The following is a 24801-nucleotide window of genomic DNA, read 5'->3' as shown; positions in this document are numbered from 1 at the left end:
TCATTTTTTATTGTCATTGAAAACTTTGTGAACTTAATTTTGTGGTCAACTTTGAATAAATAACCTACTCTTCGGATTATTTTTATTTGTATCCTAGTATTTTTTTTTCTCGCACAGAACGAGAAAAAGAATCGTATACATAAAAGGCAGCAACCAATTGAATTCTAGCTTTAGCCTACGAACTTGTATAAAATATATTTACAAGTTTTGTTTTGACGCGTCGTCAACATTTATTCAACTCCAAGATTTTAGTTATGGCTGCCAATGGGGTGCAAATATTATTGTATGTCATTAAAGTTACTAATTCATTAAGGTTCTTAGTGTTTTTACATTTTGTAGTACAAGTAGGCTATAAAAATGCAAAGGATTGGATTAAAGACGGCATAAAAAGTAGATATGTTTATTTTGCTTTACAAAAAAAAAAAAAAAAAAAAAATAGACCTATCAGCCTGTGTAACATTTTTTGCAAGTTTTTTGTATTTTGTAAATTATTTAGTAGGCTATTGGAAAAATGAAATGTTAAAAAATCTGCATGTTTCGTTATAATGAAAAGAAATGAGTTTTCCCAAGATCTCTGAAATCTCTCTCGCATAAGAGAGAAAATGCTGCAATTTGTCCACGCCGCTAGAGGGCATCCTAATAAAGACACAAACTGCAGTTTTAACAGACAGGATTGATGTTGTCCAGGATTACCTCCCTGTTTATCAGTTCTCATTTCAACACAGGCGTATGTTTGTCGAGGTAAGTGACAACTGTATTTATTTCAGTGACGTGTTCATAAACATTTAGGTCATTTTAGAAAGAGCCCACATCACTGCGCAAAAATAACTTCATCAGCCTTCTGTCATTAACACAAACGCATAGCCTACTGCTGGTAGGTGATCGAGGTGATGTTATAGCCCAAATAAATATATTATAGAAAATTAATTATTTTATGTTAATTAAGCAAAGTGTCTAACACTCAGGCCTACCAAAACAACCTTTACTTTACATTGCATGCATGCAGATCAATGCATTCAGGTTGGTTTAATGCAGATAAATAGCCTATCTAAATACTAAAATAAATGAAAAAAAATGGAATTAATAAACCAACATCTCGCTTAGTTTATAAATTGTTAGCATCTTTACATGTAGTTTTCATATCGTACGATCCAGCGTTAATAGCTTAATAAAATTACCGATTATTATTTTTTATGGTAAAATATTTAATATTTTAATTTATCAAACAAAGTAAATCAAATAGGCCACAATAATGCCTCACTTTTATGTAGGCTAATTCATTGGATAATAATATTAGACTCAGGCCTGCACCTGTGTTGTTAATGTCCCATTGCAAACCAAACGGAAAATTTCAGTGATCGTGGAAGACTTGCGTTGGATGGACTATAAAATAATACATCAATAGTAGATCATATTGTGCCATCAATGCGGGATATATGCTATTATTTAAAGGAAGATGTGTTAACAACTGTAATTAACTGAGAGAAGTTTGAAAATGATGCATTATCCGCCTACTAGTTCTAATCACTTTGATCTTGCCTGTTTTTTTCTCTCTCCGCGAAAAGATTTTTTTTTCAGACAATGTCTATGAGACATTAACATCTTGTTTGTTGAAGGTGGGCAACAAGCATGTTCCATTTATATAAAAAAATATATTGTTTAAATTTATATTGTTATATTGTTCGGCTTGGAAGGTTCAATAGCTTTTTCAAAGTGCGTTAAACGCAACAAATGCATGCACTTAAATGGTTTGAAATATGTAATATATTATATTGCCGGCTGTGCAACTAGTACCAGATTGTTGTGTTTTCTTTAGAAATCTAAATTAATGTATAGGCATTAGGCCTATAACAGTGTTTGCAATGCAACAAATATTATTATAGGCTATAGCCTTGGCTACAAAGCAACAAACATGCTCCTTAATTCTCGAGTATATCTTCTCCATAATGTCTGATTCAACTTTACACTTTGAAGTGAAATTATATGCACAGCATTTATCGCAGGTGTGGGTTAATGCATTTAGTCTATTTAGGCCTATAAAACAAAGGGTTATTCAATAATGGAAAAAAAAAACAGCATAAAAATTAAAACTAAAAGTTTGATCTTTTTATGTGTGTTTTTAATTAGTGGATAAAACAGGCTGAATTTGTAAACACTAATTTTAGCTAATTTATTTAAATGTTTAGAAAATTATATGTTTACATGCAACCTGACTCTGAATTAATTCTCCAAAAAATTCACCTTGTGGGAATCCAGTTTGTTTGTTTGTTTGTTTGCGTGTGTCTCTGTGTACGATTTGTTTGCACATGTGAATGCGTGTGTGCCGTGCGTGTGTCTGTTGTTCAGTCAACCCCCCTGCAACGTCCCCAACACAAATACACACATATCAGCCCTTGCATTAGAGAAACTTCAACCGTAATATATAAAGCAACTAATTGATGTCAGCATCCGTCATGTTATTTTTGCGTCCTTAATGACACATATTTTATTATTATTATTTGGCTATTAATATTATTATTATCATTATTATTATTTTAAAACAATGATGGTCATTTCAAAATTTCTTAAAAATAGTGTAGGGGTCTTGTTATTTTATGTGTTATGATCCCTGTTTTGTCTCAGTAGCCTACTAAAGCCTATCATTTTGTATTGAAGGTTTATATGTGGATCATACTGATTGACCTTCTAAATTCACCGTTATTTTGCTGTGTTATGTAGCCTGCTGAATAGCATCTGGTTTATCACGTTAAATTAAAAACCTAAACACATCCAGAAAAAAATTATAATCTACTGCTTTGTTATCCTTATTATTATTAGCCTATTATTATTATTATTATTATTAGGCTATTATTAATATTCAAAGTAAAAAGTAGTATTGTGCATGATCTTGTTAGGTTCAACTGCCTCAGTTGTTGTTGCCGATGATGTTCATAGTTAGTAGCATGATTATTACATACGCTAGGAATAAAGATGCTTATAGCGTCTTTCTGTAACGTCATAATATCGGTCATGTTTAAAATTGTTCTCATAAACGTGCGACTAAATAAACATGTACGAACTTGACGCTTGGAGAGAAATATTTAAAATGTGACACGAGAACGAATTAGCCTAGAACATAGCTATCGGCGTATAAATATATCCTATCGTCGTCTGAAAGGAAACATTTAATGCAAATGTTACAAATATAGCCAGTATACTGTCGCTCTTTAGCGAGTATTATCATCAAATGTTATCTATTTGTGCAGTAGCTCCATGTAGAATATTAAAAGGCACAAATTTCCGATACAGGAAGTAGTACCTGTTTTCTGTGGCTACCTTTGTGTCCCTTTTGTTTTTCCCCCTGCGGTATGAAAACAAATCGAGGACGCATGGATATGTTGAAACAGCACTCTACAATTATCACAAAAAAAAATTGATTGAGGTTATGTGGTCTGTTTTCTTGGTAGGAGTTTGCTTGGGGAAATGAAAGCCATTGTTGACTAGGCAAGAGCATTGGTGGATCTTGTGTATCCTTACGCACTGGTGCAGGCGCTAAGAACTGCTCAATGATTGGCTGCACGGTTAATACTTATGCTGCTGTGGTTGGCTGCAGTCTCTAAAAAGGTTCAAGATATTTTTTTACAGCTTAGTGTCTGTGGCTCCGTAATTAATTGTAGCTAGCTGTCTCATATCGACGTGTTTTTAAGGAACATGAAATAGTTCTTGTGTGTTTTTTTTTTTAATTAGAGGAGTTGCCAGAGCAAGAGATTTGAAGTCCAACTGCTGCTACTGCTGCTGCTTCTGGTTGTTGCTACTCTATCTTACTTGTGATGTTGGATATGGGAGAAAGGAAAGAAGTCAAAATGATTCCTAAATCATCGTTCAGTATAAACAGTCTGATTCCCGAAGCCGTCCAAAGCGACAACCACCACCACCATCACCAACAACACCACAGGACGGTTCACGAGGAAGAAGAGAAGACTCCTTTACCTGCCCAAGTAGTACAGGAGCAAAAGTCGGACAACACTTGCGCTAAAAGTGACAATTCATCCCACGACTCCTCGTGCACGGACGAGAAAGAGAAGCAGGAAGAGAAACGGGACTCGAAAGAAGGCGAAGGAGGCAAAGAAGGCGACAAGAAAAACGGCAAGTACGAGAAACCACCTTTTAGCTACAACGCTTTGATTATGATGGCTATTCGGCAGAGTCCGGAGAAGCGATTAACCCTTAACGGCATTTACGAGTTTATTATGAAAAATTTCCCGTATTACCGGGAGAACAAGCAGGGATGGCAGAATTCCATCAGACACAACTTGAGTTTGAACAAATGTTTTGTCAAAGTGCCCCGGCATTACGATGACCCTGGGAAGGGGAACTACTGGATGCTTGACCCCTCCAGTGACGACGTGTTCATTGGCGGCACGACGGGCAAACTTCGGCGGAGATCGACTACTTCTAGGGCAAAGCTGGCGTTTAAAAGGGGCGCGAGGCTTACTTCAACCGGACTGACATTTATGGATAGAGCTGGCTCTTTATATTGGCCCATGTCGCCGTTCCTTTCACTCCACCATCCGAGGGCGAGCAGCGCGTTGAGTTACAACGGCACGTCGTCGCCTTACCCTAGCCACCCAATGTCCTATAGCACAATGTTGACTCAAAACAGTTTGGGGAACAATCACTCTTTCCCGGCCTCCAATGGCTTGAGTGTTGACAGACTCGTAAATGGGGACATTCCGTACGCCACACACCACCTCACTGCGGCCGCTTTGGCCGCCTCAGTGCCATGTGGGCTCTCCGTACCCTGCTCCGGGACCTACTCTTTGAATCCGTGTTCAGTTAACTTGCTCGCGGGCCAGACCAGTTATTTCTTCCCCCACGTGCCTCACCCATCCATGACCTCCCAGAGCAGCACGTCCATGAGCTCCCGAGCCGCCTCTTCCTCTTCCCCGCAAACGGCCTCCTCTCTCCCGTGTGACTCCTTAAGGCCTTCACTACCCAGTTTTTCCTCCGGACTTTCCAGCGGACTTTCTGACTACTTCACACATCAGAATCAAGGGTCAACATCAAATCCTCTTATACACTAACTTGCATCCACAGGAGCAGACTGTAAGTGAACATTTTACACCAATTTACACTGTAATATATATAAATGAAAAAAAAAATAAGGAAAATGAACGGACAATGCAAGCCGAATTCCAGGTATTTTGTATTATTATTATAATTATTATTCATTTATTTCTGACTGTATACAAACGTCAAGTGTCGCGGAACTGTTTATTATTCCACTGTCAGCAACGTGCAATGTGACCAGAGTAAAAAAGGATAAAGCGTAGTGGGATTTTTTTTTTCCTGGAAAGATGATTTAGACTACTTTAGAATGTTTATTTAAATAGTGGTTGCAATTTTGTCTAATTTTAAATGTTAAAATATATAATACATTACAGAATAACCTCCAGTCATCATGTTTGCAGTATTATCACGTGTCATGAGAGTACTGGTGAGGTGAGATTTCTCAAAAATTAACACAAAGTTTTATTTTCATTTTTAAATAAATATGTTCTATAAGTGCACAATGCCCGCTCAAATCCGTGCTCCTTGTTGTTTTGTTATTTTAATAATACAGACTGAATAATACATCTATAGTGCATTTTATACATATATTAACAATACAGTTTCTTTGTAGACCAAAGAATGGTTTTCAAACAACAACATATATATTTTTTTTTTCAGTATTCATAACTTTATAAACAGTTCTGAAGGGGACAGACGTAATGGATGCTTTTAGCTTGTGTTTGCATATTTACTGTATGTGGTCACCACCATGCAGGTCACATTCTTTTTGTAATTAGTGAAATGTCAATACCTGTTGTAATTATAGGTTATAACTTTGCGAACGTGTAACCCGTGTTGAGTAAATGCATCATAAAATATTGAGTGATTGTTTATGTCGTCTTTAAATTCCATGGTTGTGATTTTGTGGTCTTATGCCCGTGTTTGTCGCTTAAACTGTTAACCGAACAAAATAAAAAACAAGTAGGTTAAGTACATTTATTACGAACATTTTGTCTTTTTTGATGAACTAGTATTTTTAGTAGCTGTCTGAGAATATACTAAACAATGTGTTTAGTAAAACATTTAAGCGACAGTTTTACGGGTATCTGAAGGCCTGGGCCTGCAGTGTGTTAGCCTACTTACAAACATTTTTTATTTTTATTTTTTAGGAAATGGGTACAAAAAAAACAAGACACAAAAATGATTTGTGGTCCTTAATGCTTTAATGAGCTTAAAGAAGAAGGAGGAGAAAAAAAAAAAAAACAGCAAACAATGGCAGTCGATAGCTATATTATTAGTAGCCTATATTCCCATCGCAGGCCTAACAACCCGTCCCTTAGCCTAATAATGTGGCTGACAATCAAACTATTCCATTTGGATTATTTTACGCTATTTTTTTCTGAAATATTTGTTCTGAAATATTTTGCTGTAGCTTATTACACGTTTATTACAAGCGTTTCATGGTTGTAGAGGCCATATGAGCCATGCATAACGTCTAATAATCACCATCGGCTATTTTTTTTCCGCCAACAATACAGTCATTAGTTGCAATAGAACAGAGAAACAACTTAGCTTTCAACACTTTATGTCCAATGATTTGTTCATGTTTTTTAAAAGAGACATTGTGCTAAATGTGCACAACGGTAATGCAATAACCTCTGTTCCTTATACAATAGACCGGTGGAACTCAATATGTCCTCGAAAGATGTTATCGCTCAAATGTTAAACGGGGTGACCACTCAAAAACAAAAGCATAAAAGCAGAGGTCAAATTTAAGAGCAAAATATTTTTTTAGAAGAAATGCAAAAGTATAAAATTCATATAACGCTAATTTACCTTGCGTAGGCTATTGCTGGGATGCAAAATTATTTAATTTTTAATGGAGCTATTGTATCTTCCACTCTCTGTCTCTGGCTATTTAGAGCACGTGGATACATGTACTATATAGATGGTAAACAATTATGAGGATTTAAATACAGTAGCCTATATACTTACAATAAACATTTTATTTGGATTTCCATTTTAATGTTATTTTACCCAGACTGATATTTTTGCTCTTTATTTTAGTATTTTCTCTACATTTTTCTTTTTTTTTCTTTGTTTTAAAGAGGGAATCAGTGTGCAAAATGATGATCTTTGGGCAGCGATTGCTTGTTCTGAGCTTGTTTAATTGGTTTGCACCTGCTTCCGGCCAACAGCGTGAGTTTGCAACCCATAAAGATTTGCGATCAATCTATCTGAAGCAGAAACTAGGCCTAAAATCGCACCAATAATTGAAATCTACAGGGGAATTATTTTTGGTTCGACGCTGTGTGGACCCATTTCTAAGACGAAACGCTTGTATTAAATTTTGCAGAATTTTTTATGGAAATTTCATGAAGCAATGCACTTGAAATAATAGTTAGGCTATTTTTTTCCTTTGTGCCTTTTGACAAGATCTTGTAAGCAGGGTTTAATCTCAGGCTACACAAAAGGCGTGGTTTCCCCGAGGCGCAGAGAGACTGTGGGGGGAACTGGGGACAGCACGCACATCTCCCTCATAATCATACTCGTATATATTAAAATTCTGTTACAATTAAAGCATTGAACGAAGTCGTAAATACAAGATCACCTACAAAAAGGAAACATTTTTTTTCCTCCTAATGCATGTAGTTTCGCATATTATAAAATAAAATAATAATGAGACTGGTTGAATAAAACATGTTGCCATGTTCATGAAATTACACTGAAATAATTATTTGAGCTCTTAGACCAAAAGCTAATTTAAAAAGTGCTAGTACCTGTATACGACCAACTATTCCACAACACTGTCAAATCTGTTATCAATAGCCATCTTACGTGCGACAGATTGTGCTTAAATATTCCGTTCTGCTGTTTGCACATTTAAAAAATCTTTCCTTGGCTCCTATAAGTCTAATTTTTGCAGCTTGGTATAGTTGTCTAATAAAATGTCACTACAGCTCTATGAAGACGCCAAGATAGAATAGGCGATGAGATAAAAAACGGTGTTATAATGGCCATTCCCTCTGGCCAATCAACCGACGGATAATGGTGTGGTGAAACGGAGCTGATCCAACTTTGAACCATTAAAATACTTGTAATATGCAAAGGACGCTTTCTCTTTTAAAGTAATATGAGCCTTACGAGCCAGACAGAGTGAGGGCGCTAGAATGACGCAGAACTGTAGTGACATGAACTTCATATCTATGCACATGGCCTCTCATAAACATAGTTTTGCCTGTGGCAAGACGAACTGTAATATCATTTACAAGCTGCGAGAAAAAAAAACACAGCGATAATGCAGAAATTAGTTCCAACTAAACCACTAAACAGCCTTCTAATATTTTAACAGTTTTATGCAAAACACAAAGAAGATGTGGAATGTTTAATTATTGTTATTATCGCAGTTGTACATTTATAAAAAAACAAACAAAAAAAAAAAAAACAGTAACATCAAACCTACTTCTAACGCTGTTATTTTTTAACATAATATTATAGGCCTAGCCTATAACAAACTGATTTTGTTTTTCCAATAAAAAAAGCACTATTGTCAGAACAGTGAAATTTAGGCTATCATGTGCCACAGTCTCTCTCTCTCTCTCTCTCTCTCTCTCTCTCTCTCACACACACACACACACACACACACACACACACACACACACACACACACACACACAAACAAATAAAGACCTAGTGAAATATTTGCTATAGCCTATTGTAATAAAATATTCGACAGGTAGTGAATAATCGTTTTAATGAGTGTGAGCTCCAGACTTAGTGAAGGGAGATGTCGGGTTAAATAAACAACTTGTATCGTGATGAAATTGGATTGCTTAAATGCAAAATGTAATTAACTCGTCTCTCCGGAGATGTGCGTAATAAAATTATTTTTATTCCAGATACTTTTAATAATAGGCTACTTTTATGAAGCATCATAAAGCCGCTTTTTATAGCAAGCATAAACACACAGAGACAAATTTATTTTGATAAAAATTCTCTATTATTATGATCTAATATTGATAATTAAAACACCACCTTTAAGCTAATTGTCCACTTTTTACCTGTGAATTCAAATATTATCAGATTAGAAATATCCTAGTCTTGTTTGACTATCATTAGAAGGGTTAAAATCTGAAGAGCAATATCTCTCTTAAGTCATCGTATGATGTTTGATCTAAATCGTCTTGTTTTACTACGGGTTTTAACCACAATGAAGTGGCAAAGGTGTCCACTGAGAGACCTTTTGTGTTCCAGGTCCTATGGAAGTTAACCCCAATGGAATTAGCTATTAAAAAAAGATGCGTCATAATAACCTAAGTAATTTTATTTATTTTTTTAAAGTCAAATTGTGAAATTTTTAAATTGATTGATTTCTTTCTTTATTTTTTTCTATTTTTTTAAAAGTTTTATTTCTGAAATTTTTGCACTCGCATGTGTCCCTCGGCCTTTGCGTTCACCCCAGTACGATATTTTCCCTCATCTCTCTCTCTCTCTCTCTCTCTCTCTCTCTCTCTCTCTCTCTCTCTCTCTCTCTCTCTCTCTCTCTGTCTATATCTTCTTTTAAATTGCGCGTCCCAGTGACCATGAATAGCCTAGATTTATCAATTCATGACTTTGAAATAATGATTTTGCCAATATCGTCGATGGCTGCCTCAGATTATATGAAATCATGTGAATTCACAATGGGAAAATAGCACTGTAAAACGAGGAAAATAAAGATTTCAACATGCCCCGTAATATCACCGTACAAGCGATGTAGATGACTTAAGTTCTTGTCTGTTAGACACATTATTTATTTAATTATTTCTTTATTTATTCGTTTGTTTATTTGTTTAATTCAGCAATTCTCACAGATTTGCTGGTAATCTACTGTTAAAAAAGCCCAAGATCATATCCCATATAGACTGTTTATCTTTATACCTTCTTCTGAACTAATATCTTATTGAATATCCTAATGAACTTGACTGCAGTTTGGATCTTTTCAATCGAATTCTAAATGATTTTACAGTAAATTGTGACAGTTTGAGCATTAATCTTCTTTGTTCAATCTAACAGACCCCAAAGCCATTTTTGGAGAGTTGTGTGACACATAAAAGACATGCGCTAAACCAATATGTTTAGTCTGGTGTATTTAGTCACAAGAAGGAAACACCACCTGGGTTGCATGATGTAATATCATTCATTCAGGCTAATGAACAACAAATATGCACACAAATAAATAAATAAATAAATAATGTGTGTGTATATATATATATATATATATATATATATATATATATATATATATATATATATAATTAATTTAATTATATTTAATTAATATATATAATTATTATCATTATTAGTATTATTAGTATTATTATTGTTGTAAATGCCAATGTGGTTTTGTTACTTTTATTATTTAGGTAAACAGCTTAGCTGTTTTATTTAGGCTTAAACGTTAACAGGTGCCAAAATACTTCTTGTTACCTGACATCAGTCCTTCACTTGTAAAGCACTATCTATCAAAAGCAGCTTCGAGACAATGCGTGGAATCACAGCCTTCGTGCGATCAAATTGCAAACTCCCAGTGCGGGTTGGGTGTCCGAAACGGAACCAACAGGCTAAAGGACTGCTGATTGTAATGAATTCTTGCTCGCGCCTGTGAAACGACTGATAGATTAATGCAACAAGCTCTTATTTGTGATGTCACATCAGTGTGAGTTTCTTGTTAAACTAGTCATTATTTTCCAGGTCTGAGCTGTCTTTTTTCTATACAGCGTTGATATAAATATTGTAAATGCTGTGCATGTTAATGCCTGCACAACCGTCATGTCTAGATATAGGCTATATATATATATATATATATATATAGGCTATATATATAGTCCTTTTTTTTTTTGCTGGCAAAATAATGTTTTAGTCTAGCCTATAATATTAATTTAGATATTTCACAAGCAACCCGCACACTTTTCACCAGCACACTTGTCTACTGAATCATAGTGCCAATTTCTCTTATTTTCGAGAATTACAGAGAATCTTACAGTAATAACAACACTGTAAAACAAATATTGTTGGTTTAACTTAAAAAAGTAAGTAACCTGGGTTGCCTTAAAATTTTAAGTTGATTGAACTGGAAAAGGTGAGTTAATACAATGAAGGATATTAATTTAATCATCAGAAACTCAAAATAATAAGTTATCTCAACTAAATAAATTATTATAAAGTTGATTTGACAAAAGAAAATATGTTGTGATAACACATCTTGAATATATATGAAGAGTTCAGATGCAAAAGCCTCTAAATGCCATTTGAATTTTTCTTCTAAAATGACCATTTTTATCAAGCTTGTATATTTAAGTTCAGTAATTTCACTTAAATGGCAATGAAGATTAATTGTTAATTGATTAATATTAATTGTTATTTAAGTGAAATTACTGAACTTAAATATACAAGCTTGATAAAAATGGTCATTTTAGAAGAAAATTTCAAATGGCATTTAGAGGCTTTTGCATCTGAACTCTTCATATATATATATTTTTTACAGTGAAGAAAATAATAAGAATATAATGTTTCACTGGGATATCAAGCAGGAGAGGACAAAAGCAATCCACTGTTAGAAGAAAGAAAGAAAGAAAGAAAGAAAGAAAGAAAGAAAGAAAGAAAGAAAGAAAGAAAGAAAGAAAGAAAGAAAGAAAGACGTTCGCTGTCACAGATGCCTCAATCTTTTTTTTCGACTTCCTGATGGACAGCACGCTATGAAAGACCAAATCTAAAAGCAAAATGTATATCAGTACGTATCACAATTTTTATTAATATTATGTGAAAACATAATTTAGACAAACAAACGCCGAAGATGTTATGTGGGTTATCCGTTGGAGGCGGAGGAGGCCCAGAGAAGGATAGGCCTGCATGGCCTTTAATACGGTCCCATCATAAACACGCGTAGGCCTATAGGTTGAGAAGCCACAAAACCATGTTTGGCAATGTCTCACTGTTTAGATAAGGTTGATTATTTCACTCAATATATCCCTATGCATTCTTTAATTATTGTGACGAAGAAGAGAACGAAGATATTTCCCTATCCCGTCTTTGGGGTGAGGCAGGTTGTCTGTCAGTGAGGTATAGGCGACAGTCTGTCTACAAGTCGTAAGCTGATCTGCAGAGTGCTAGAGGAAAACGGGCAAGATTCCTGGCCTGCAAGCCGAGATATTGATCTACCTCAGCCACCTAAACAAAGCCTCACCTGTTTCCCTTGTCCATACTTTATTTTATGCAGTCTAATGCTTGTTTTGTTTGACATTTCTTTTATTTCCATGGATCCGAACTTTGATACACTTTTGGGAGTACTACATAAACACTGTGTTGTACCTGAACATCCAGATCTCACCAGCAGCATTAGAGACCACCCTTCTCTCCTGGTGCAGAAAATTACTCCCCGTTGTCTTTACAGTTAGGCCAGAAAAAGAAAAGTTTTCATTCAGCGGCGCAGTGTCCAATAACATCCAACGTGAGATAAAACTAATTACTCCATTATGCCTCTATAGAGTTAATGTTTCATAAATTGGATCCACTAAAAGCTCCTTTATTATTTATCTGGCTTCGCTTTGGGCTGCTTGTTAAACATATCAAGATTACTTTCTGATCTTGTACAACTATTTGGTCTGTAATGGTGCCGCGCACAGATTCATTCATACAGCCCTGCGCCCACCTCTTTTATCAGTAGGCTATGCCTTGAACACGGTGCTGCTGCTGCTGCTGCTGCTGACAGACAGCCAACTTAACCAGAGAGGAAAACGTTGCCTCGGCTAATTTCATCCCTTTGTTCATTTCGGATGCAAATGCAAGCGGATTTGTTAGAGGCATAATATTTTACAACATTTGCGCGAGCGAGAACACATATGCGCACATAGGCTTAGGCGGTAGCCGGGACAAACAGGTGCCAAACCCCTGCGGCATGCTTACGTGATGATGGTGAATAAATATTAACATAAACGTCACACGAATTACAGAGCGATGCAGAGCTTGAGACTTTATTCTGCCTAGTTGTGTATCAGTTTAAAATCATAATTTAAGAGTTTGCAATCCGATTCGTGAAATGACGAAAGCGATTGTCGTGGCGATCAAACAGCGCAGATGTTCGCCATATAAAAGAGCTAAATAGACTCTTCGTTGATGATTTTTTTACAATTATTTATTTGACACTAAAACATGCAAACTTGTGTAGCCCACTTTTGCACTTGCTGTCGTTTATCTTAAGTAGATTGAAAGCAAAATGTGGTGGCTGTTACACTGCTCTTGATGATCATCCACGTTGGTCCACTTTGGAAAACGTAGATGTCACGGTTTAACCCCCTCAAACGTGAAACTTACATGTTTGCGTTAACACGTTCCAGTGGAGAGATACCTGGATGCTGACCTATTCTACTGTTCTATTATTTAAAATGCAATATATATATATATATATATATATATTAAGGTGAAAAGGATTCATTTGCATTGATCCAGGCCGAAAAAAAAACGTCTAAATGTCACGTTTTTAATGAAGTAGCCTAATGAGTAAAATGTCTATTTCCTTTTAAGTTTGGTAAGATTTAAAACTTTATTTATTTATTTTTTCCTTGCATCCCCATCTACAAGGGTTATTGAATGTTATTTTGTTTGATGTTATTGTTATTGGGACGCCGGAAAAATAGACATTTTACTCATTAGGCTGCTTCATTAAAAACGTGACATTTAGACGTTTTTTCGGTGTGGATCAAGGCAAATGAATCCTTTTCACCTTGAAAATAGTAAATGTTTTTTGCATTTTAAATAATAGAACATTTCTCAGTGATCGTCAATAAAACAAAATTCCATTTAGAATAGGTCATCCGGGTATCTCTCCCCCCGTTTGAGGGTGTTAAACCGTGACATCTACACGTTTTCCAAAGTGGACCAACGTGATTATTTCACGTCTTGTCGTGATACCGGGTTGCAATATATGAATGGACAATACTCTAAATGGTGGCTGTGGCATCCTTCCAAAGATAGCAGATAGATGTGGGTCATCTGCGCCCATGGAGTAGCCTATCTTATCAGTGCATCGCTTTCTGAGGAGGGGACTCTTTATACTGTTAAAAATGGTGCCTTCCAGCCAGACTTTGGCTGCTCAACAAACAAGGCAAACTCCTCTATTGCCAGCCTGACGGAGATTGTATACAGGAAGATGTGTTAAGATGTCTGATTGTTTGAGAATGTTACAGAGACAGGCCCAAAGGATTTGGGCACAAGGACTTGAGATGAGGTTGCAAACCAATGGTGCTCTAAATTGTGTGGCATTGTTGACTAAGATCAAAGGAGTATTCCACAGGACGGATTGGGAGGAAAGATGCGGAGTTCTGAGGGAGCATGCGTGTCTATATGGGTAGCTAGCTGAGCACGCAGTGCTATCAACTACAAACTGGGGGTCTGTGGGTTTGATTCCCAAGTGGGGCACCAAAGAGAATGAATGGGTAACAGAAGGGTCCTAGTGTATAGTACTGCCGTTGTGCACCTGAGCAAAGCACTTAACCCCAAGTTGAGTGCTGCATCATGTTACTCTGGTCCCCTTAACCCCTCCTCCATCCAGGGCACCTCCGCAAAAGAGAAACTGTTCTCCGAGAGTTTTCCCAGGTTAAATAAAGGTATAAGGGGGAAATAGGAGTATTGATATTGTGAGAAAAGCTGGCTGTTTGCTTTGAGGTGCAAGAGATATTCTTTTGAAGAAACAATAATGCTGGTATTGAGTGCTGTGAGGTTCTTCACTGAGTAAATAAGGATTTGAGCTTTTTATTTGAATTTTTTAACCAAAAATATGTACTTAATTTTAAGTTTACCTTTAACTTGCGTACAAGTAAACCACATTGTGATACAGTATATATATATATAAATCATGTCCAAATTTAAGTACTTGAGTTTGGGACCCAGAGTCTGAGAGGAAATAAGGGTGTTTAAGGTGCCTCCCATTGACCTAAACTCTGTCCCTCTGATGCTTTGTGCACAAACCCGTGACCCGTTGAATAGTTTTCACTATTCATCCTCGTCAGAGTGACCGCACTTCAAGGAGGACCAGAGGAAGGGAGGGAGGCAGAGAAAAAGAAAGAAGAGAGATTATTTGGATGTGACTAATGAAGATGTTGAAAGTGGCATATGGTCAAAATTTCAATATAACCAGACATTAACTTTAAAAAAATTATATGTAACTTGTGAAAAATGGTACAAACTTAAGTATAAATATGAAATATAGAGATATAATGTCCATAAAAGGTACATTGTGGTCAGAAATAGTGAAGGATGCTTTAACATATAGCATCATGTTAAATATTATTGGTATCCTTGAGATCCTCTGAAATCATCGAGAATAACAATGCTTTATTTGGCAATAAAACTATGAATCAGTATTATAGCCAGAATTTACAATGTTATTTTATTATACAAGGCAGACTTCTGAAAACAATTCGTATCTGTAAAGGTGGTGAGATCACATTATCTGTTGCTTTCTGACAGAAAACTAATTTTCCATCAAAATAATAAAAAGGAAAGAAAGTGAATGCCCTTTTATTAATTTTAGTTAAAAATAAATGTACACAGGGACAACATAATGGCAAAATTGAACAAATGTTCTGTTGCTCTTATAACCATATAATTTCTTTAATTCATCCATCCATGAATTATACATAAATGTATTTTATTTTTGCTCTTTACATCAACTAAACATGTTGCATTAATAAAAATGTACTTAGAATATGACTTGGATGTCCTATACAATGTCTAATTCAAAATATTTTGTGTATTTTAATGAATTCCTCGTTTAATTTAAATTCTGTTTTAAATTGTCTGTGCATTCTGATTTCAAATTTACAGGTTTTAAAAATGTTTTGCTGTGCTCACCCTGTTGTTTCTGTATTTATTGTCAGTATGCTCTTAGTATCATTTTAGCAGCATATGTTCATCTTTTCATTTTTTAAAATATAAGGTACATTTAGCTATATTACTCTTATGACGAATGATCTGGCATCTGTTAGTGTTACTGTGTCACCATTTCTCTTAGTGCCAAAGAGGCATGGGGGGAGGAGGGGGGGGGGGGGGCAGAGGGATGTGCATGAATTGAAAAGACAATTAACAGTCTTAAATTTGTCATTGTCTTCCTCCTAGATGTCTGGCAGTGTGTGCTGCAGTAGCCTGAATCCACCCTGTGATGCGTTACTCACCCATGCTGAGAATGTTTACAGTTGTAATCAAGGTCCATGTAACTTGTTTGTGAAATGTTTTGCCTTTATGTTTTAGAGGTGCTATACAATTTGCAAATAGTAGGGCATGAAGTCACAGTTTGATTAAATTGCTGTCAGTACAAAAAGGAAAGAAAAAGAAAACAGAAGCATTGTAACCAAGACTATTATTCTGCATCCCCTTTATAGAAGGAGTTGAATTTTTCTGTCTTTAGACAATCTTTATTAAATTAATTTAAATAGAAAAGAAAACCATGGCATTGTGCAACGATTTGCTTTGCTTAAGAAGATCTGTATATTTTCTATTTTACAAGCAATGTTTTGTGATATTTTGTTTGTTGTCAAGACAGTATTCCCCTGTTGCTAATGTTTTTGCTGTAAAGAAGGAAACATGCTGATCTACTGTGACCCAGTAAATTGTTACTTTGGGAGATAAAAACATATCTTGTCATTGATTCCTTTGGGGAGAGAAGCCTTTGCATGAACACTTTTTTTTTTGCATGAAGCTTCTTTCTGTATTACCTGAAATGTTTACCAATATTTGGCAAGTTTGCTGACAGAAATGAGACTGATGCATAAATAATTTCATATTTGTGTGTGGCAGCTTAAGGAAACCTTGAACAAAGGTATCGTTAGACGCGCTCTCTCTCTCACACACACTCGCACACACACACACACACACCACACACACACAAATACACTGGTCCATTGCGTCCACCCATACGTGTACATATGGGTGGACGCAATGGACCAGTGTCACAGCAGCAATTTTAATGAAAGCCTTCACGCATTTATTTAAAGGTGCCAGATGTAATAATTGAGGTAAAAAAATATCCAAATAATGAGCTACACGCATCAAAAGAATGAGAAGAAATAAGTGTAATGGTGTCATTAAAAACCTGACAAGTTATAGTGCTGCCGAGATATAAACCTAAATTAGCATGCTAAATTACTAGCCCCGGCACGGCAGGTGTCGTAATACCAGTTTCGGCCATGGGAGGCGGTATGTGGGTGGGCAACATAACCACCAGCCAAACTGCAACAGACGAGTAACTCGCGCGGCTTGTGTGTGTGTGTGTGTACTTGAACCTGATGTAAGTCGCGTGGAAATACAGCCCACTACTACATTTCAGTTCAGGGAAGAGTTCAAAAAACGGTTGGTCGACATTATGCACGAGGGATACATTTGGTAAGTTGTAGCATACTGTATCTTTCAACAGTGATGTTCTTTTTCCATTAGCTAGTAGTAGAGATGATCGGTTCACGTGCGATAGGGATCTGTGGTGTAACATGTAGAAGCGCCAAAATTGTATTTATTATTTGAATTGCGCAATAAAATTGACAGAATCTGAGAGCTTAACTTAATTAACCTGCTTGCTAAGTGTCAAATGCGAGTTGGCAGCTCTGAATGGCGCTAGCTTGATCAACATCAGCGAATGCTGACTGTCAAATTAATTCAAACTAACAATACAAGTGTAATATGAACAAAACGAATACCGTAAACTTAAAATAATATAGCCCAGGCTTTTATTTTCCCATATCGTCGAAATGCACCAGCTTGTTTTTGAGACAGGCGTTTATGAGACGGTCTTCGTCATTTAGTGTTGAGATGTTGTTCATTGAGTCTCTGATCTCTAAAAATCTCCAAATGCTCCACGTGAAACTGCGGTCTTCCAACCTTTTACTACCGTGTCAAATGATTTGAATAATATGCGCGAGAAATAGAGCAAAACAGCGCTCGCTTGTGTTGTTTGAAGACGTGAGAGTTCGCGCGGCTGCGGCACAACTCACTTTTTGGAGGTATACTGCCCCCATCTGTTATGGAATATGATTTGATTTCATGTGCCAGAAACACAAATAAACATGCATCAGGTCATGGCACATTTCCCTCATGTGATGTGAGAGGTTTGAGCTTGCACACTTTCAACACCCAAAGGCTTCACTCACTGTAGACATTACAGGCCTTCAGAGAGATCATCTTGAGGGTGTCTTTTATTGTCTACAGTTTTGAAAGTAAACAACACATGTCTCGTTCAAAGAGAACTAATTCATCATGGAGGAGATAATGAGGGCTTTTCGTTGCTTCCTAGGTGAGAAAACATCATAATGGGAAAGTGTGAAAAAACATGCCTCAAAATGTACACACACATTTTTATATAGGCTATATATTCCAATTCGATCGATCTATCTAGGCTATCTATCACAAAACAACGATAGGTGCGAAAGCAAAAAAAAAAAAAAAAGATCTCACTTCAGGTCAAGCATGACAAACGCTCTAGGCTTGATTCTTTGAATGGACATAATCATTGCGGTATCGGAAGAGGACAGCTATGCATGTGATGTTTCTATAAAGACTTCGTCACAGAGACTCAACACGGATCAGAGCTCGAGCCCCAGTTTCAACACAGCTGCCTGTGCGCAGTCCTCTTTCCTCGTGCAACAAATAAAAATACCTCTCCCCTCGTACTCATGCTGCGATAGTTTCTGATCGTTTGAGAAAATATAGAGATGCAGACTTTCATTCGGCCCTCTAGGTGGGTGGAACACGGAACCCAAGCTGCCCTCGCCACCAATTTTGCAGAGCAATTATCTACTTGGATTCATGGGAGTTTACTAAACAAACGGCAGCCCCGCTGCGCCCCTCTCAGGCCACGGCCCAGATCAATTCTGCATCACAAAGCGCCATCGATGATCACCCTGCCTACACTCGCACTACCTATATGCATCGATTATTTTTGTGTCTTGAAACAGGTGTCCGTTTTATAAAAATGTGCCACCTCCATGCATCGTATTAGCCTTAATTATTCAGCCGAACAGTAATGCGTGCTGATCCATGGCCATGCTGCTGTTGTTTATAGCAATTATGATTCATATTCTTTTGCCTTGCTTTTAAATAAACAACACTAACTAACAGTCTGTCATCCTCAGACCAGTCAATTGCACTTGTGCGGCTATTAGAGCAGATATAGCTCCAGAGTCCCAAAAAATCAATGACACCGTGATTAGACCGATGACAGCAAATTCACAGTTTCAGCCTAGAGTGTTCATGAAGAGACGAGGTTTATGGCAAATAAGTCGCACTTGTCTGCACACAAAGGAAAAATCCCCCCGTCTTTGTTTATAAGGTGTAAAAATCCGGAATGATTGCACACGATACCGAGGACATTCGGACTGTTTTGTCGCCAGCATTTTGCAAAAAAAAATTATTTTTGACAATTTTCAAAGCAGCTATATCCCTGAATAGCCCCACAATCGACTGGTTTGGTTTCATCGACCTCAAAGAACAAATAGCCTACAACAAAATAAAGACATGAAAAAAGAAAGGGAAGAAGATTGGAAGCTAGGCTATTTTACCTCATGACAAAACAGGACATTTATAAAACAATGTAAACGAAAAACTTGTAAACGAAAATACAACCGTTAATATTTCTAATCATTTTTCAGACATTTTTATTCACCTGCATTTTTATTCAGCCTATTTTATGCGCTAGACGCGGCTGTTAGGGCCCACAATATTGCAATATCAGACACGTCATTGACACTTATTTTTAATTTAGCCTACTGATTTTACTAATGAACTATTAATAATAAATAAATAAACGATCTGCGTCATACATAGCTTCTTTGTGTCTACACTGTGAACAAATATTGTTAGTTTAAGTTTAACAAAAATAAGTAGCCTTACAATTTTAAGTTCATTGAAATAAAATAAAAAATGAGTTAATACAACAAAATGAGTTTGTTTTAATCAACAGAAACTCAAAATATTGTGTTATCTGCACAAAAATTATCTAGCCTACGTTGATTTGACAAATATATATATATATATATATATATATATATATATATATTTTTTTTTTATTTTTTTATTTTTTTGATAAACCATGAAAATATTTTTTTTTTTACTGTGTAGGCTAGGCCGACATCAGATGTGTGTACCTACTGTCTCTTTGTGCAGCACTTCATAAAAACAAACAAGCTACTTAACGGCAAAATGACATGGGAGTGACCATGAATGCACACTGGTGGAAGGCCCCATTGCCCACTTAATTCGTCTGGAAGAACCTTCGGAATAGTTCTTTGCGCTGTGGCCTTGAAGGGAGCAGTTTGTAATCAAAATCATAAGCATGGGTCAAATAACAAATAATTAATAACGACCAATAACAAGTAACATTGCAACAGTCACTGTCAAGTGTTTGATGACGTTGCACTGTAAAAGTACAATAAACATGGATGTTTAAGTTTGAACTCAAATTGCACTAAACTGACTTAAAAAGAGTTGAATTTTGTAGAACTTATATTAAAAAAGGTTGAACATGGCTTAAATTAGGCTATTTTGTTGAGTTAAAGCAATGTAAAAACATAGTTGTTAACTTATTGATCATATTTTTTTACAGGTTGCTGGGCAATGGGCGTGCCAAATTAATTTTGTCTATAGTGTGCATGGAGTATAGTAAACACATTGTGGACGGGAAGGCAAGTGTGGCCACGTATAAGCCCTTTTTAAAATCGACAATGGCTTGATAATTTCGAAGTGAAGTCGACAAAATAAACTGTTCTTGTTACCCCAAATATGTCAAACACAATTGTGTTTTTGCGCAGTTTTCAGTTCGTCAGTCTACGCGGTGAAGGCGTACGCAGTTAAAAAAAACCTGTTAATTGCCCGTTGCGCATCGCGGAGAAAGACATTTCTTTACTAATTGTGGCAGTTATGTTTGTTTGGAGAGTTTTGAGGAAAGAAAACGGAAAGTCTCTGACTGCTGATCTTAACTACACAGTCCAAGATCAATCACTTTCTTCGAATGTATATTATTAAACAGCATGGGGTGGCTGAGGCGCGAGGCACGGGGCCGTCAGGAGTCCAGGGCTCCGAAGCAGCTCCTCTCTCGCGCTGCAACAGGGCAATTGTTGACACGCTTTTTCATGCCAATCTGCAGATCTCCTCCGAACGCGGCTGCCATGGCAACCTGCTCTTACCCGTGGCGGCAGCTGGCAGCCCCTCACTTACGAAGTTGTGCACGCTTCCAATGATTGTCGACTCACGAAAACGAGGGAGAGCTGTTCTCCACTGAACTCGATTTTGTCGTGGTCGGCTGAAATAGAAATAGCCTTACACCACTGCTATTTCAGTTGGCGAGACCGTACACTGACAAGAGTGGAACTCGGTTGTCGGGTGTTGCTGCATGCTAGCTGGCTGTGGAATTTGTTTTGGGTGTTTCTTTGCGTCAGGTGTGCGTCTATTTTATTGACCGCATGGAACATTCAAAACGACAGCAAAAACAGACATTATAAACATTCACCCTTAAAAATAAAGGTTATTTATTGGCATTGAATGTTCCAATAAGAACCTTCATGATTCACCCAAAAATTAACCCTCAAGTTGTTCCAAATCTGTACAAGTTTTTTTTTTTTTTTTTTTTGTTCTGTTTAACATGAAAGAAGATATTTTGAAAAATGTTGGTTACCAGACAGTTGAAGGTACCCATTGACTTCAATCGAATTTTTTTCCTGTCTGGAAGAATCCAATATTCTTCAAAATATCTTTTGTGTTCAACAGAACACAGAAACTCATCCAGATAATGAACAAAGAGGCTGAGTAAATTATGACCGAGTCAGACAGACTTTTCATTTTTGGGTAAACTGTCCCTTTAAGGTCCGCTACACAAACTGTTCTCTATTATGGAAAATAGTTCTTTAGATTAGGCCTATAATTGTCTTGACACTAAGGGGAAAAATTGGTTATTTTAAGGACTGTTCATTGAAAGGTTATTTAGGGATCCAAAAAATATATTGTTCTCCAATTGCTGCAAAAAAAATAAAAATAATAATAATAATAATAATAAAATAATATGAAGAGTATATAATGAGATAATTAATGAGAATGAGCGTTTTAATGTTTATAAAGATCATGTATTAAACTTAATTTAAAAGTCATATTTCCTTCCTTCACAGTGCCATACATCCCCCAAAATTCATTTTGAGGTCAATCAGCATGAGTTGTATGACGGCTTCTTGAACTTTTACCTTCGGCTCCATCGTTGGGCCTGAAGACGCGCTTTTCCTTTTACAACAAATCTTTCCTGTCTTATTATCTGCCAATGTAAACAGTGGCCCCTTCCTATGGTACATCCTTCTAACAGAACAGCTAAACTACACGTATGGTACCACCTTCTCACATGCTGAATGTGTGCAGGGGACACAAAGACTAGCCTCACTCGTCTCATTATCTTAATCTACTGCTTTCACCTGTGCCCAGCTCCAGCAGGAACACTCTCATATATCGACCCGCTGGCCACAAAGAGCCGCCTCTCCACCACTAAAGCCCGGTAAGCGATACCTCAGGGTGTCATACTGAAAATTAGACTTGGATTCAACCAGGGAGTCTTGCTAAGTAAGGGCAAGACCACAGGAGAAGTCTTTATTCAAAACAGATGTGCTGGAATACACAAGACCCATGCGATGTGTGTCTGTTTTCAGACAGCTAATCTGTGAGTAGGAGAGACAAATAATGAATCAAACGCGTTTGGAGTTTTTCGAGGTCATGAAGAGGAGATCTGTTCAGTGGGGTGTGGGTTGGGGTGGATAGAAGACATGTGGCAAGTGGAACATTCTCAACAGCAATACTGTATATTATCCATATGTGATTGTGAACTGATGCTGTGTTTTCCGCAATGATTGCAAAGCCCTAGCTGATCTTTCCTCTTGTTGCAAACACACAAGAAGCACCTGCATCGCTGTAACAAAGCACCTGTGCAGCGGTTATCATGCAATGACAATCATTTGGTGCATGTAATGGAAGGAGGGACCAGTATGTCAGAAAGACCACTAATGGAATAACATCAGTAAGAATGGTGTACATCTGTCATTCAGCTACTGAAATACATCTGATTAGAGAGTAATTAAGTGACCTTCAAGCCCCGAGTGACAGATTAATATATACCTGACATCTCAGAGGTGTAACTGACATTGTGAGGGCAAAAGTTTTTGCATGAGTGTCTATACTGAGGAGAATATTTATGAAAACTGAAGACACCACTGACAGCCACAATTAGGCCTACCATTACCGACAGTATAAGAATATGAACAGACCAAACAAGCAACAATAGCCTGTAATTGAAAAAAATTGTGCATCCCACCCAGAGGACAAAATGAATGTTTTGAGCTTTCTTTTCAAAGTATTTGTCTTAAATCAGTTGAGTCAGGCTTTAATTACGGGGAATCTGGAAAACAACTGATATAACAGGCTACCTAAAAATAGCAGGCCTTGTCTGCAGACCGAGAACTTGAAAAGTTGTCCAACATGTTTGAATTTCAAATAACTCGATGTAAAAAAAACAAAAAAAAACCCGAAGGATTACGAGGGGTCATATTTGTGCTTGTAAGAATAAGGTTGTTAGCATTGTAAATAACAGCTGTATCCTTTCAACATTTTCATGCATTCATAACAACTATTATTGTAATTTGCCAGAGGTTAACAGTAGGTGATTTATCTGAATGAATTTTGTATATTTGTTGCATATACTTGCAGGGCATACGAATGTTAGGTTATCTATTTCCTTTATTCAGATTAAATATCAAAGAGAAAAGGCAAAAATATTTATTTTTTAAATTGAACTTGATGTTTCAGTGGCTATAAAGCACACAAGCCTGCATATGGTTCAGTCAACAACAACAAAAACAGATGTTTTAAAACGTACAAAATATAAATTAAAATAATTGACCACACCTGCACAACTGGCCTTGTTTTGTTTATTTATTGAATGGATATTCCACCCCAAACATTTTTAATAGATATCTTCATTTACACACCCTCTTGTGACCTTCTTTTTCTGTGGAAAATAAAAAAAAAGATATTTTTAGAAATGTCTTTGGTTTTTTTGTTTGTTTGTTTTTTTTACCACAGAATGGAAGTCAATGGTAACCAAAACTATGTTGTTGTTGTAACCAAAACACCATTCTTCAAAAATTCTTCTTTTGTGCTTCACAGAAAAGAAAGCCATGCAGGTTTGGAATGACACATGGGTGAGTAAATGATGATATCATTTTTGGTAGCACTTTATTTTACAGTCCTGTTTTGCATATACATACTGTACTTACAATAATTGGGTAATAAACAGGTACTAACCCTGAACCTTCCCCTAAACCTGACCTTAAAGGGTTAGTTCACCCAAAAATGAAAATTCTATCAGTATTTACTCACCCTCATGTTGTTCTAAACCTCTATGTGTTTATTTGTTCTGCTGAACACAAAGGAAGATATTTGGAAGAATGTTTTAATCAAACAGATCTCATTCCCCATTGAGTATGTATTTTTCCTACGATGGTAGTCAATGGGGAATGAGATCTGTTTGATTAAAACATTCTTCCAAATATCTTCCTTTGTAAATACTGACAGAATTTTCATTTTTGGATGAACTAACCCTTTCACCCATGTAGTTATGTGACCAGTACTTTCTCAGGTTCACCGTAAGCCGATTTATCGCTTTAAAGTTCATTATTAGTCAGTATTAATCTAATCAACTCAGTTTATACTGAAGTGCGT

General features: G+C 36.5%; 1 protein-coding gene across 1 annotated transcript; it reads left to right on the top strand.

The window, feature by feature from the left end:
- Positions 1 to 3456: 3456 nt before the first annotated feature.
- On the top strand, positions 3457 to 16698 carry foxg1a (forkhead box G1a). The gene is made up of 3 exons (XM_089120407.1): positions 3457 to 3603; positions 3727 to 5085; positions 16186 to 16698. The coding sequence occupies exon 2, from the start codon at positions 3810 to 3812 to the stop codon at positions 5061 to 5063; it is 1254 nt and encodes a 417-aa protein (XP_088976533.1). The 5' UTR covers positions 3457 to 3603; positions 3727 to 3809; the 3' UTR covers positions 5064 to 5085; positions 16186 to 16698.
- The last annotated feature ends 8103 nt before the right edge of the window (positions 16699 to 24801 follow it).

The sequence above is a fragment of the Pimephales promelas genome, chromosome 15 (genome assembly GCF_988280905.1).
Source record: "Pimephales promelas chromosome 15, fPimPro1.hap1.1, whole genome shotgun sequence".
Lineage (NCBI taxonomy): Eukaryota > Metazoa > Chordata > Actinopteri > Cypriniformes > Leuciscidae > Pimephales > Pimephales promelas.
Note: the sequence above shows the minus strand (reverse complement) of the source record. Positions and strands in the feature narration are given on the sequence as shown.

What these genes read in the sequence shown, in the direction of transcription:
- foxg1a (XM_089120407.1), top strand. Translation starts at nt 3,810, where the DNA reads ATGTTGGATATGGGAGAAAGGAAAGAAGTCAAAATGATTCCTAAATCA.